The 15572-nt window shown below is 45.2% G+C and overlaps 1 protein-coding gene across 1 annotated transcript; it reads right to left on the bottom strand.

Annotated features, from left to right (window-relative positions):
* Positions 1-594: 594 nt before the first annotated feature.
* Positions 595-10111, bottom strand: LOC110142339 (ATP-binding cassette subfamily C member 4-like). Its single transcript, XM_070471512.1, has 4 exons — positions 10038-10111; positions 4805-4915; positions 3978-4098; positions 595-633 (listed from the first exon to the last, which is right to left on the bottom strand). Exons 1-4 carry the CDS (start codon positions 10109-10111, stop codon positions 595-597), a joined length of 345 nt encoding a protein of 114 aa, XP_070327613.1.
* Positions 10112-15572: the final 5461 nt, after the last annotated feature.

Here is a 15572-nt window from a genome sequence, read left to right as displayed (position 1 = left end):
CTTTCAAAAAAGAGTCACCTACCACCCTGACTACTTAAAGAAAATGGATTGAGGGGAATGAAGTGAACAAGTGAAATAGGTGAGGGAACTTAAGAGGTACAAACACCAACTTATCAAATAAATAAAAGGGGATTGGGAGCAAAAGATAAATAAATAAAATCTTTAAAAATAAATCACAGGATTGTAATATACAACATAGGAAATATACTCAATAATACTGGAATAACTTTTTATGGTGACAGTTGGTACTAAAATTACTATATACTGTATCAAATATTAAATCACTAATGATATATACCAGAAACTAATAAAACATTATAAGCCAATCATACTTCAATTTAAAAAACTCTTTTAATTTTGCAATAAAAACTTACATATGCTTAGAAAAAGAAAAGAAAGTGGATTGAAAAGCATCACCCTCATTTATAACTCAAGGTCATCACTATGGGTATTACTAACATCTAATGGTTAAGGCTATGCTCTCAAGAACCAGCAGGGTGCACACAGCATGTCTGCTCTGCAGGTCCCCTACATTTTGCTCCATGGCGCCTCCTGCTTTCCCTTGCTGGGTGGTCCTCAGTGGTTGCTCTCAGTCTACAGTATCTTTGTCACCAGCAGACATTCCTCAGGCTTCTGGGTTGAGCGGAAGTGAGGGACACATAGAAGAAAGGGTTGGGAAATAAAGGCAAAAGCCCACTACAGCTCTCAGGGAACCAGCCCTGAGTCAAGGCACAAATCCCAAAGAAGAACGCAGAGGATTCTGTTTACTTCCTGCCCATCAGCTGAGCTCCAAAGTGAAGATTTATACAAACATGTGCTTCCCACAGCCTCCACCTGGACCAGAGACCATCAGCAAAAGGGGTCTCAGACAGAGGCCAAGTGACCAGACAAGACCAGGCCACTTCTTAGGGTCCTGGGAAGAGGACATAACTCCCGGCCACTCCTCCCCTCTCAGGGGAAGGGACTGGGTGAACCCACTCTGGCTCTCTGAGGTCACCCCACTTACACACCAGCAGGTGGAGACCTCACCTCTCCGAGAGAAGCCCTGATGACCTGGGGAGTGGTCTCTGTGACTCAGGCCTAGGCAGAGACTTCAGGCTCCTCTCACTCTGAGGGCCCCGGGCAGGCGGAGACCTGTCCTCCCCACCCGCAGTACCCATAGAGGTGCACACAGGGACCAGAGGCACTGGGAACTCTCTGGCTGTTCTAATTAGGGGTGACCTGCATGGGCTCCACAACCTGGCACTTGTTTCTCTGAGCAGTAGAGATACTCCTCACTTCTCATAGGACAGAGGTTTTCATATCTCAAAATCCTAAAACCCTAAAAGCCTCACCCTGGACTGGCATCACCGTGCTTTTTCCCACTGGTGCTGCCAGGAGTACCTGGGAGGCCCTGCTCATGCTGTGGGTGGTGAGAGCACACTGCTTGGGATCATGGATGATCCACGGGGCGTTCTGTGCACCTGAGGGATTGAAAGAGGGCTGGAGGTCAGCAAGGAAACACATTTGTGTTTTAGAGAATTCTGAGCTAAGTTTAGATCTTCCACTATCTAACATACAAAGACCAACAAGCAGTACAGATAGATCACAACATGGGAAGTTGCTTCATAAAATCAATTATTTAACTAACTAGTACTGCTACTAGTACTAGTAGTACTACTACACAGATGAGCCCCTACATTTACGGTCCTCTACTCCCCACTTCTCCACCATGACCACCCAAAAAACAAGCTCCTAAATGAGGGGTCAGGGCTTTACCAGTTGCACCTTGTACAGCTCCCAGGGACTTTTCTGGACCCTTCAGGTGGCTTAGATGGTAAAGAATCTGCCTGCAATACAGGGGATCTGGGTTCAATCCCTGGGTCAGGAAGATCCCCTGGAGACAGAAATGGCAACCCGCTCCAGTAATCTTGCCTGGAGAATTCCATGAACAGAGGAGCCTGGCAGCGTACAGTCCATGCGGTAGTAAAGAGTGAGACACAACTGAGCGACTAACATTTTCACTTTTGGCAGGATGTATTCCAGGGGCTGGACAACTTTGAAACCAATACTCTCAGCACCACAGTGGGGCAGATTCCCTCTCAGCAAGAACCCCAGATCCTTTGGCCTCTCTGTCTATGTCTGCTTCTCTCAGCTGCCACAGCCAAGAACCAAAGCTCATATTAGGATAGGATCCATATGTGTCTCAGTGACCCGACCCAAGGAGCCAATAACCCCGAAGACAGCAAGAAAAACCAGAAGTTCAGTTCAAACCAGCCACATGGGCTCTGCTTTGAGACCCACTTGCCTTCAAGTTTCTTTAGCATCTGGTACTGAAGAGAAACTAGAGGGCCAGGGACAGCAGAGAAAGACCTGCTCCAGGATATGATCCAACATTAAACCCAGAGGCCACTCATCCAACCAGGCACCTGGCATGAGTCACAGGCAAACACCGAGGCCCCAGGGTTTCCTGATGCAGAATTCATGAGAGCTCTGCTGTGTGAGGTCAGGAAATCCTGCACAAACAGGCCACACCAGCTTGCCACCTGTGTATTTCAAACAGAGACTTACTGTGACTATGTGGAAATACCATGACTGGGACAGCTACACACTGGGACAAAGAAGGGCTGGGACAGCCTGAAGGGCTCCTGCTCCCTTTCCCACCCCCTGCCCTTCACAAGGCACTGCAGCATCTAGGTGGTCAGTGCCCTCTCAAAGGTGGCACTCTGCCCCACATGCCTGTCCCACCCTCTGGCATAATGGCCAATCCATTTCTATCATCAATGAGAACTCCATCCCCCAGGACCACCCAGTCACCTGGGAGCTGACAGACTCTCGGTATCTCCAGTTGTGTGGGGCGGACTTCACCTGCCCAGCTGCTCACTGCCCGCAGGCCCTTCAGTACAGCACAGACTTTAAACAAGAGCCACGCCGCCCACCAGTGAACCACCTGGCCCATCACAACATACTGATGACAACTCACCACCTTCTCCACCTAAAACACCCCTTTCACAGCAACTGCATCTTCCATCCCTCCTGCTCTCACACACTCACAGGCCGCCCGTGTCCCTAAGGCAGCACTAAGGGACCACGGAGAGCACGAGCCACCCAGGGGGGTCTGCAGCAGACCTCCAGCAGGCTCAGCCAGAACGGGGGGCTGACGGCACTGTGTCCCCAGGGGGACTGTCCTCTGCGGGGTCTTGACCCAGGATCTTCAGGGTCACGGAGGTCACTGACCACACAGCTTTCTGTCTCTGGTTTGCCCTGCACATGTCCTCCTATACCCTTTGCCGATGCCAGGCTACCAGGATCCACCTTCAACCAGGAACCCATCCCCACAGCCAGGGAAAGAAATCAGCATGGAGGGTGTACAGAATTCATGGTGGAGCTGGAGCTCCTCCCCATGGGGGCTTTGGCTCACAGTGCCAGCCCATGGGGAAGGGGGCAGCCTGGGGAAAGGTGTGCTCTTAGAGTTCTGGGCGCTACAGTCCAGATGCAGGGCCCTGGGTTCTGTTCCCCTGGAAGAGGAGAGGCAATGGTATCTTCTTAGAAAAGCATTTATCAGTTGTGACCTGGTCAAGGTAACAATTTTTACCTTGTTAAATTATAACAAGAGAGCCATAAAATGTATATTACTCTGGGCTCAGGTCCAAATTACCTCCCTCTAAATCACAGGGCACATATTGCCTGAGGCTGCTGGACTCTTCTTTTGGTCAAAGATCAGTCAGCGTTTACACTGAGCACCAGGAACTTTCTAACATTTATTTCAAGGCCATCCTTCCACAACATAATTTTAATCAGTTAAAAGAAAAATAGTAAACCCTGGAGTCCAGTCCTTACCCATTCTAAAAATAAATATAACCTCTGAGCTCTATCATGTTTCCGTGAGGGTTTATCCTCAGACCTTAGACTATTGGCTTCTCTCCCTATCTGTCCCGTCCATCTCAGAACTCAGATACATACATCAAAAAGCAATGCACAGTATGAAACTCTTTTACCTCAAGAAATGTAAACAATCCCCAAATTAAATAGGATTTCCAGTAACACTTTACGATTGCTTTCATTAAGGAAGGCTCCTGTGTGTCTTTCTGGGCTCTCTTAACTTCTTGATCCCAGTACCTGCGATGAGAAACAGAGCACAGTAAAAAACAGCGTGTCCACCAAAGGGAAAATGGGAAGGGGACCAGAGTGAAAGATAATCCTTCACTAACAAAGGTCCATCTAGTCAAGGGTATGGTTTTTCCAGGAGTCATGTATGGATGTGAAAGTTGAACTATAAAGAAAGCTGAGAGCCAAAGAATTGAACTGTGGTGTTGGAGAAGACTCTTGAGAGTCCCTTGGACTGCAAACAGATCCAACCAGTCCATCCTAAAGGAGAGCAGTCCTGGGTATTCATTGGAAGGACTGATGCTGCAGCTGAAACTCCAATACTTTGGCCACCTGATGCAAAGAGCTGACTCATTTGAAAAGACCCTGATGCTGGGAAAGATTGAGGGCAGGAGGAGAAGGGGACGACAGAGGATGAGATGGTTGGGTGGCATCACCGATTCAATGGACATGAGTTTGACTAAACTCCGGAGTTGGTGATGGACAGGGAGGTCTGGCATGCTGCAGTTCATGGGGTTGCAAAAAGCTGGACACGACTGAGTGACTGAACTGAACTGAATAGAACTAAACCTGGGGTCAGCCTGAGGTGGGTGAGCATGGAATGTCAGGGAAGGAGGCTCAGAAGAACCCAGAGGAAGGCAAAGCCCCCCTCCCCACACCTTTAGCCCCACGTGGAAATTCTCACTCTCCCTCCCGTCTCCCAGCTGCCTGTGCTCACCCTTGCAGCTCTTCTCCAAGGCGCTGGGAGCGATCTTCCGGAAGCACCGAGTACATGTCATTTGCTTCTAATTTCCGTTTGTGACCAATTTTAAACAAGGGGTTTAGCCACCTGTTAAACATTAAAAGGAGAGTGACATGTATCCAAATTACACATCTCTAATTGGAATCTTACATTCATGGATGTTGTTTTTAAAAAGTCTACATTTTAAATATATAAAGATATGGTGGAAATTAGACATGTGCTTACAAACACACACACATTCTAGGTATAGGAAAGTTATGCTGGCTTATACATGATATAACTTAATTAAAGAAGCCTGTTTGTGGCCTACTGATCATACATGGTACATCTGCTTTAATTATTAAGGAAATAAAACATTTAGAAATGAAAATAAAGTAACAGTGGTTCAGGCATGCAGAAGAGAGCTGAAAGGCCATTGTGGGTAAGGCTGTAGATATGTTCCTGTATTACTGGGGGCTTAAGTCTTCTGAGACTCCAATACTTTGGCCACCTCATGGAAGAGTTGACTCATTGGAAAAGACCCTGATGCTGGGAGGGATTTGGGGCTGGAGAAGGGGATGACAGAGGATGAAATGGTTGGATGGCATACCCGACTCAGTGGACATGAGTTTGAATAATCTCCGGGAGTTGGTGATGGACAGGGAGGCCTGGCGTGCTCTAATTCATGGGGTTGCAAAGAGTCGGACTGACTGCCTGACTGAAATCTTCTGAACTGTATCAGATTCAAGGATACCTAGGTGGCGCTAGTGGTAAAGAACCCGTTTGCTAATGCAGGAGATATAAGAGATACTGGTTCATTTCCTAGTTTGGAAAGATTTGCTGAATAAGGAAATGGCAACCCATTCCAATTTTCATGCCTGGAAAATCCCATGGACAAAGGAGCCTGGTGGGCTACAGTCCGTGGGGTCAGAAAGAGTCAGACACAACCAAAGTGTCCTAGCACCAATCATATTCAAAGCAGTCGCAACCCTGAGGTCTCAAGATCTCCTTAGATCAGCTGTCACAGAGAGGGACTTTCACAGGGCATTGTCTTACGGACACAGCACCCTGAGTCCAACAGGCTCTGGGCCCCGACCTCCTGACAGCCCTGTCAGACTGCCCGCAGCCAGAACGCTCACGAGAGCCTCTTGCTGACCCCAGCCTCCTGAAGACAACCTCAAGATAAGCAACACCTTCCCAACCAAAATGCACAGTTGATTCTTCTTATGGTCCTCCTTGGTATCACTCCCTGGCAGATCCAAAAAGGCTAGAATTTTACCAACTGTTGAATCTGTCACTATCAGCCTCAGTCAGGGAATAAATAGAGCCCCCAGACTTTCAGGGAACTGCACTAACAGCTGACTGCATCACCAAACTAGGTTTAGTTCCTCCATGCCCAGGCTTCTGCCCGGGGACATCAGGGTTGCCCCCATTGCCACCCTTCTGCAGCAAAGGTGTATGTGTTCGTCAAATCCCTGTTTCCTGGGGGTCCAACCAACCGTTCACTATGAGCCTTCCACCTAGAGTCGGCATGGCCGACTCAAGATAGCTATCATGCTTAACGACTGTGGGAACAGGATCATACTAAACATGGAGGAGTCTGGCCATGCAGCAAGTGCCCTGGATGGAAGGGCACCACCATGAGCCTAAATGTGACTCAAGAAAACCCAAAGACAGTGTGTGCACCCCTCAGGGAGGTTTATTCCTCGAGGACCCTATGGCAAGGGCCACCCACGTTGGGCCATCAACTGTCTCCAAGAAAACTCTACCAGGGGACACTGGGCTGTAGGTTGTTCACACCCAGATCAAGGTTACATTCAGATTTTAATTACACTCACACAACCTGTGAATCAAAGGGCGCCATTCATCTAATCAGGAGGGGAGCTGGGCTGGTAACAGCAGTTGTCACTCTTGTAGGATCCCTAGTGAGCCTGGAATGAGAAACAGTTTATAATACCCTACATATATATATATATATATATATATATATATATATATATATATAAAAGTCAGTCAGAGACTGGCCTGGGTAAGGAGAGAAACCAGTTCTAACCTTAGAATGATAAAATCTCACTGGACCCTCTGGCCCACATGACACTTGACCACCCCAAAGCTCTTGATTACCTGCTGGCTGATCAAGGGGGAATTTGTGCCCCAGCAACCATTTCCTGTTGTTTCTATGTTAACACGAGTGGTCAGATAGAAGAGAGAGGATCCCAACTGCCAGAGAAAGCAGCTTGCAGACAAAGACAGATATCATATGGTATCACTTACACATGGAATCTTTAAAAAATGGTACAAATGAACTTATCTACCAAACAGAAATAGAGTTACAGATGTAGAAAATGAACTTATGGTTACTAGTGGGTAAGGTAAGAAGGGACAATTGGGAGACTGGGATTGACATATATAGACTACTATATTTATGTCTGACTGTTTGCAACCCCATAACTGTAGCCGCTAAGCTCCTCTGTCCATGAGATTATCCAGGCAGAAATACTGGAGTGGGTTGCCATTTTCTTCTCCAGGGGATCTTCCCAATGCAGGGATCTAACCTAGGTCTCCTGCATTGCAGCCAGACTCTATCATCTGAGCCACCAGGGAAGCATATATAAAATAGATAACTAGTAAGAACCTACTGCACAGCAGAGGGAACTCTACTCAATACTCTGTAATAGCCTTTATCTTTTTCTTTCTTAAAGAAAAGAATATTTTTTAAAAGTGGATATATGTATAATTGATTCACTTTGCTGTGTCCCTAAAACTAACACAACATTGTAAACCAACTATACTCCAACAAGAAAAAAATTGTTTATAATAGACAGGCCACTTGGTTAAATACTCAGGTCAAAATGGCCTGTCTGAACAAATATGTGACAGTTTCAAAAGAAGGATTCCCAGCTTCCCTGGGCTTCTAAGGCCATTCTTAGAACCCCTACAGTTACTCTCCTTCTCTTGCTCTTGGTCCATGATTCCTCAATTGTCTCAGTTTTATCTCTTGGAGAACTGACACAGTCAACCTGCAGATGGTCTTTACTCTGGGCTATGGGCAACTGGGACTCTAGCCTGGTGACAATCAGATTTGTTCTGGTTGAATCAGGAACAATTCTGCTCCTCTAACCCAACATATGACAACACCCATGCTCAGCAGGAAGTGGTATCAGACCAACCTTCACCCTTCAGAGTCCCTCAGGAATAAGGAGCTGTAAAAAGGAAAGGCTGTTACCCCAGAATTATGTCCCTGCCCCTCCCTCGAATGGAAACCAACTGCTCTATCTGAGTTTCAAGCTTAATCATAAAAGGAAAGAGAAAAATAAGAACTGATTAGAACTAGGGAGGACCCAAATGGCAGAAGACCTAACCTCCAGTAGACACAGAGCCTCATTATGCATTCACTGCTTCTCCATTCTTTCATCACTGAGCAAACCTTGTGCTTTATCAATCTCACCATCGGTTTACTTATTGGTTGCGGGAATCTGAGTGGAAAAAGAACCTCCCCAGTCTTGATAAGGGGTTTCAACCTGGGCTAGAACCCTGGCACAAGTCCAGGCAACCAATTCCATGATAAGCACAGCAGTTACATACACAAGAAACATAGACTCCAGAACCATACTGCCTGGCTTGAGATCCCACTCCACCACTTACTAGCTGTGTGATGGTAGGCAACTTACTCAACCTCTAGGCTTCAGTGTCCTTAGGTGTGAAATAAGAGGCTCCTTCCTCTCCAGCAGGAAAACTGGAAATGGGTGCCAACCAAAATCAAAGTCTTCACCTTCCATTTCTATGCACATACATTTTCAAAATCAACAAACAGAATGTGCTTTGAGAGTTTCTTGCCCTACCTGAAGTTAAGGAGACATTTGTCTGTTTTGCTATTATTTATGGTAACCACACACATATTCTGGAGAAGGAAATGGCAACCCACTCCAGTATTCTTGCCTAGAGAATCCCATGGACAGAGGAGCCTGGTGGGCTGCTGTCCATAGGGTCGCACAGAGTCAGACATGACTGAAGTGACTTAACATGCATGCATGCATTGGAGAAGGAAATGGCAACCCACTCCAGTATTCTTGCCTGGAGAATTCCAGGGACAGAGGAGCCTGGTGGGCTGCTGTCTGTGGGGTTGCACAGAGTCAGACATGACTGAAGCAACACAGCAGCAGAAGCACACACATATTCCTTCTTCTAGGAGCCTCTTTCCTTAAGGGCCATCAAATAGCCAAGAGATGTAGCCACATACACTGAATATACCACCATCAAAACAAGCATAGGAGCTGCCATCCCCCTGGGGATCCCCTAGACTGTCCCATAAAAGAAGTATCAGAATTTGTGGGAAAGATGAATGGGTTAGGGTCAAGAAACAAAAGACCTAATAATCACCCAAGTGTGATTAAATCCAGAGGTTCAGGCCTGCCTTTCTGCAGTCCCAACTATTAGATGAAGACTTCATTTAAGAGCTTCAGCTCTCTGTAGCACTTTTCATCTGTGTGTTTCCTCCCAGCTCAGGGACCCTTCAGTGGTTTCAGGACCATAGGACTCCTGGGCAGGACCACCTACATCAAGACCATGCACTGCTTCTCTGAGCTAGAGATCTGGATAAGACCCCACAGGTTTCAGGGACCCCATCCCCAGGGTTTGGTCCTCAAAGGTGGAAGTGGAGATATTTGCAATAGGGAAAGGGGCTGTGGTCAAATAGACACTCTGCTCCTGGCTGTGTGTCCCAGGAAAAAGCAAAAGGTGTTCCAGAATGGTGTTCCCATTCATTTCATAAAAAACAATTGTGTTTTGTACACACATGAAATTGGCCACAACTAGGTACCAGGACAAACAGTCAACCATACAGGGAGGGAGGCAGGGAGAGAAAGAAAGACAGGGTCATAGACAGGGGGAGAGAGGCAGCCCAGGGCAGCTGGAACTCAGATGTTCACCTAAGGAACATGGGAAAAGGTGGGGACATTATTGGAAGATGGCAAAGGTGCAGGGCACTGATTAGATAAAGTTGTTCATAAGCTGCTTGTTTGGAGTGAAAGTTGCAGCTTATTTTAGTGAATTGCTGAGCGGCTCTGAGGCAGCTGGATAAGGTGGACACCAGGTCCCTGAGTCCTTCTCCCACCCCTACTGCCACCAGCCCTGGGCTCACACCCTTTCCTTGTCCCTTGGTCCCCAACAGAAGCTGGCAGTGTCAGGCAGGTGCCCGCGGGGATTGTCACAGGTCAGATGGGGCACTCACCAGACAAACAGGCGAGAGCACAAGTTCGCCTTCTGCAGCGGGTTGGTCTTCACCTCCGGGGACACGGGCAGCATCTTGCCGGCCAAGGCGGACACAGACCAGGGTCGCCCTGCTTAGGCGGCGGTGGAGCTCCTGCTGCTCCCTGCGCTGGCGGGGATGCTGGAGACTGGCCGCCCCACAAGTCCACTGGGCCGGAGCCCGAGAACACCTGCTTCTGAGAGTGGGGCACCCTTTCTGTGCCAGGTCCTGCCTCCCAGGACTGAGAAGCCTCCAGGATGCCCTCTGAGGCAGCTGCTTTGTTCCGCTGCTGCCACAGGCATAGGATGGAGGCAGCGTGCCACGTGTGGGGCTGCAGGACCAAGACACACCCAGGTAGACACTTCCAGAAGCCCCACGCAGGTGGGAGGCAAAGCTACCAGCTCTTTGATAAAGGCAGGCAGGCTGACTGCGGGGCACAACCAGCCCAGCTCCCAGGAGCACACCTGGCTGCAAACTCTGAGGAAGTTCCTGCTCTGAGTCCAGGCACACACCCAGAAGGTGGAGAAGGGAGGCTCAGGCCCCGCCCATCTCTGCTGCTCAAAGGCTCACCCACAGGCTGCAGAGGAAATCCAGAGAAAGCTGGCAGAAGGAGATAGCAGGCCACCCTCTGGGCATGCTGCCCTCATCAGGACCAAGCAAGGGCGCTGTGGGAAGGTCTCCAACTGGAATGGAGCAGGACCCTGGGGGGCCTTCCTGAGATAAACCCTACCCCCACCGCCTGCCCTCTGTCTGTCTCTTGCTTATAGAAAAGCTTCAGTCTCCCAGGCCTCTTCCGAGTCACAAAACACTGGATCAAGGATGATTGGAAGAATGTGAACATGTAATAAGAGAAAAACTTTTATCAACAGATTAGCCATACAGCAGTCACAAAATCTTTATAACAGGGTCTGGTGCACATTCCTGAGTTATTTTGCAGATGCTAAAAAGTCCACCAGGTGGAAGAAGTTAACTGCATGATGACCATGGATAAACTGGAACCTAAGGATTTACAATGATAACGCCTGTTACATTGCTCTGCTCCTCCACATCAAGCAGAATAGTACATGAGCCTAAAATTAGGAACAAGACAAGGGTCCCACTCTCACCACTACTATTCAACATAGTTTTGGAAGTTTTGGCCACAGCAATCAGAGCAGAAAAAGAAGTAAAAGGAATCCAGATAGGAAAAGAAGAAGTGAAACTCTGTTTGCAGATGACATGATCCTCTACAGAGAAAACCCTAAAGACTCTACTAGAAAATTACTAGAGCTAATCAATGAATATAGTAAAGTTGCAGGATATAAAATTAACACGCAGAAATCCCTTGCATTCCTATAAACTAACAATGAGAAAACAGAAAGAGAAATTAAGGAAACAAAACCACTCACCATTGCAACAAAAAGAATAAAATATTTAGGAGTATATCTACCTAAAGAAACAAAAGACCTATACATAGGAAACTATAAAACAGTGATGAAAGAAATCAAAGAGGACACAAACAGATGGAGAAATATACCATGTTCATGGATTGGAAGAATCAATATTGTCAAAATGGCTATACTACCCAAAGCAATTTATAGATTCAATGCAATCCCTATCAAGCTACCAACGGTATTTTAAGAGAAATAGAACAAATAATTTCACAATTTGTATGGAAATACAAAAAACCTCAAATAGCCAAAGTAATCTTGAGAAAGAAGAATGGAACTAGAGAAATCAACCTGCCTGACTTCAGACTGTACTACAAGGCTCACAGTCATCAAGACAGTATGGTACTGGCACAAAGACAGAAATATAGATCAATGGAACAGAATACAAAGCCCAGAGATGAATCCACGAACCTATGGACACCTTATCTTCAACAAAGGAGGCAAGGATATACAATGGAAAAGAGACAACCTCTTTAACAAGTGGTGTTGGGAAAACTGGTCAACCACCTGTAAAAGAATGAAACTAGAACACTTTCTAACACCATACACAAAAATAAACTCAAAATGGATTAAAGATCTAAATGTAAGACCAGAAACTATAAAACTCCCAGAGGAGAACATAGGAAAAACACTCTCCGACATAAATCACAGCAGGATCCTCTATGACCCACCTCCCAGAATATTGGAAATAAAAGCAAAAATAAACAAATGGGACCTAATGAAACTTAAAAGCTTTTGCAAAACAAAGGAAACTATAAGCAAGGTGAAAAGACAGCCCTCAGATTGGGAGAAAATAATAGCAAATGAAGCAACAGACAAAGGGTTAATCTCAAAAATATACATGCAACTCCTGCAGCTCAACTCCAGAAAAATAAATGACCCAATCAAAAAATGGGCCAAAGAACTAAACAGACATTTCTCCAAAGAAGAAATACAGATGGCTAACAAACACATGAAAAGATGCTCAACATCACTCATTATCAGAGAAATGCAAATCAAAACCACAATGAGGTAACATTATACACCAGTCAGGATGGCTGCTATCTAAAAGTCTACAAGCAATAAATGCTGGAGAGGGTGTGGAGAAAAGGGAACCCTCTTACACTGTTGATGGGAATGGAAACTAGTATAGCCTCTATGGAGAACAGTGTGGAGATTTCTTAAACAACTGGAAATAGAACTGCCATATGACCCAGCAATACCACTTCTGGGCATACACACTGAGGAAACCAGATCTGAAAGAGACACGTGCACCCCAATGTTCGTTGCAGCACTGTTTATAATAGCCTGGACATGGAAGCAACCTAGATGCACATCAGCAGATGAATGGATAAGGAAGCTGTGGTACATATACACAATGGAATATTACTCAGCCATTAAAAAGAATTTATTTGAATCAATTCTAATGAGATGGATGAAACTGGAGCCCATTATACAGAGTGAAGTAAGCCAGAAAGGTAAAGACCATTACAGTATACTAACACATATACATGGAATTTAGAAAGATGTAATGATAACCCTATACGCAAAACAGAAAAAGAGACACAGATGTACAGAACAGACTTGTGGACTCTGTGGGAGAAGGCGAGGGTGGGATGTTTCAAGAGAACAGCATCAAAACACGTATATTATCTAGGGTGAAACAGATCACCAGCCGAGGTTGGATGCATGAGATAGTGCTCGGGCCTGGTGCACTGGGAAGACCCAGAGGGATCGGGTAGAGAGGGAGGTGGGAGGGGGGATTGGGATGGGGAATACATGTAAATCCATGCAAAAACTACTGTAATGATATAAAGTAGTTAGCCTCCACCTAATAAAAATAAATGGAAAAAAAAAAAAAAACAGAAAACTAAAAAACAAACAAAAAAAAATCCATGGCTAATTCATGTCAATGTATGACAAAAACCATTACAATATTGTAAAGTAATTAGCCTCCAACTAATAAAAATTAATGAAAAAAAAAAATAGTACACGAGCTAATCAAGTACCCTGGACTCTCTCCCTCAGCTTGCCTTTAAAATCCTCTCATGAAACCCACTGGGGAGTTCCAGCCTTCTGAGCATGAACATCCTGTACTCCTTGCTTGACCCTTGCAATTAACCTTTCTCTGCTCAGAACTCCAACTTTTCAGTTTGTTTCACCTCAATGTACATTGGGCACAAGAAACTTGGTTTGGCCAATACAAACCGGGCACCAAACATTCAATGATGGCCGACAACAGGGTTTAGAACAGACTATGGTTGTAGAGCTGCAGGACTTAGAGAAATGTAACAGAAGATTAGAAAACTTCAAATGATCTCAAAAGATGAATTCATGCCATCATTAAGGATTGCCACAACGTATGAGATGTCTTGCATCTCACAGGTTACATTGTGGGGGGACCCCTGTGAGCTTCTTGCTGCCCTCCTACAAGGGGAATTTGGCCCAGAGATTGCCTTATGAATTCTTTCATCATGAGCTCAGGGTCTGCCTAGCAGGGTAACTGTGGCATATGTTACAGAATACAGGTTATGTGCATTTGTGGGGAACTTACTTCACTTTTAACTCAAACAATGCCCTATTCAAGGAGGTGTTATCTCTGTTTTACAGATGAGAAAAATGAGGCTCAAAGACAGCACTTCTCCAGGGTCTTCCAATCATCAAAAATGATGAATCTTGATTTGGATTCAAGTCCAAGTCCAGCATGACTGTCTCACTGGTGGATGGTCAGTGTGTGAAAAGTGCCAAGAATATGCCATCTGAATGAATCAATGACTGTAGGACTGAGAAAATGTTGGGCCCTCACTCATAAGTGGTTAAATTATTTGTGTGGATGCCTTAAGAGTTCAGCAGCTTTTCTTCCCTTTCATTCTAAATTAAGAAAGATCAAAGATTGTGGGGCTTATAACAGATCACTTCATTATTCTTTGATAATTTCCCATGTACTGTGGCTAAAATGGTGTTATTAATAATGATTTTTATCTTCAGTTATGCAAGATTAATATGCCATGCAGAACTAGGGTATAGCAATGTGGCTACAGTTGACAGTACTGTACTGTGTCCTTTTCATTTGATCAGAGAGTAGAGCTTGGGTGTTCTCAACATAAAAGAGAGAAAAGTCTAAATGATTAAGATGTGAAGTGATAGATACATTGATTGGCTTGGTATGATGAGCATTTCACAGTGTCTATGTATGTCAAGTCATCAAGTTGTACATCTAAATATATACAATATTTTATTGTCAATTAGACCTCAATAAAGCTGGAGGAGAAATCAATTTTAAAGAAATCCTTAATGTATTCAAACATTTTTTATAACTCAAACATGTAACAATGGCAATGTGTTGATTATTTTCTATTGATGGGCACGATGGTGGTTTATTATACTATTTTCTTGATTTTCATGCATGTTTAAAGTTTTCCATTAATCTTTTCCAGCATCAAGGTCTTTTCAAATGAGTCAGCTCCTCACATCAGGTAGCCAAAGTATTGGAGCTTCAGCACCAGTCCTTCCAATGAATATTCAGAACTGATTTCCTTTAGGATGCGCTGGTTGGATCTCCTTGCAGTCCAAGAGACTCTCAAAACTCTTCTCCAACACCACAGTTCAAAAGTGTCAATTTTTCTGCACTCAGCTTTCTTTATGCTCCAACTCTCACATCCATACATGACTACTGGAAAAACCATAGCCTTGACTAGACTGACCTTTGTTGACAAAGTAATGTCTCTGCTTTTTAATATGCTGTCTAGGTTGGTCATAACGTTCCTTCCAAGGAGTAAGTGTCTTTTAATTTCATGGCTGCAATCACCATCTGCAGTGATTTTGGAGCCCACAAAAATAAAGTCTGCCACTGTTTCCACTGTTCATCCATCTATTTGCCATGAAATGATGGGACCAGATGCCATGATCTTAGTTTCCTGAATGTTGAGCTTTAAGCCAACTTTTTCACTCTCTTCTTTCACTTTCATCAAGAGGCTCTTTAGTTCTTCTTCACTTTCAGCCATATCTGAGGTAATTCATATTTCTCCCAGCAAGCTTGATTCCAGCTTGTACTTCCTCCAGCCCAGTGCTTCTCATGATGTACTCTGCATATAAGTTAAATAAGCAG

Source organism: Odocoileus virginianus, chromosome 8 (assembly GCF_023699985.2).
Source record: "Odocoileus virginianus isolate 20LAN1187 ecotype Illinois chromosome 8, Ovbor_1.2, whole genome shotgun sequence".
Lineage (NCBI taxonomy): Eukaryota > Metazoa > Chordata > Mammalia > Artiodactyla > Cervidae > Odocoileus > Odocoileus virginianus.
Note: the sequence above shows the minus strand (reverse complement) of the source record. Positions and strands in the feature narration are given on the sequence as shown.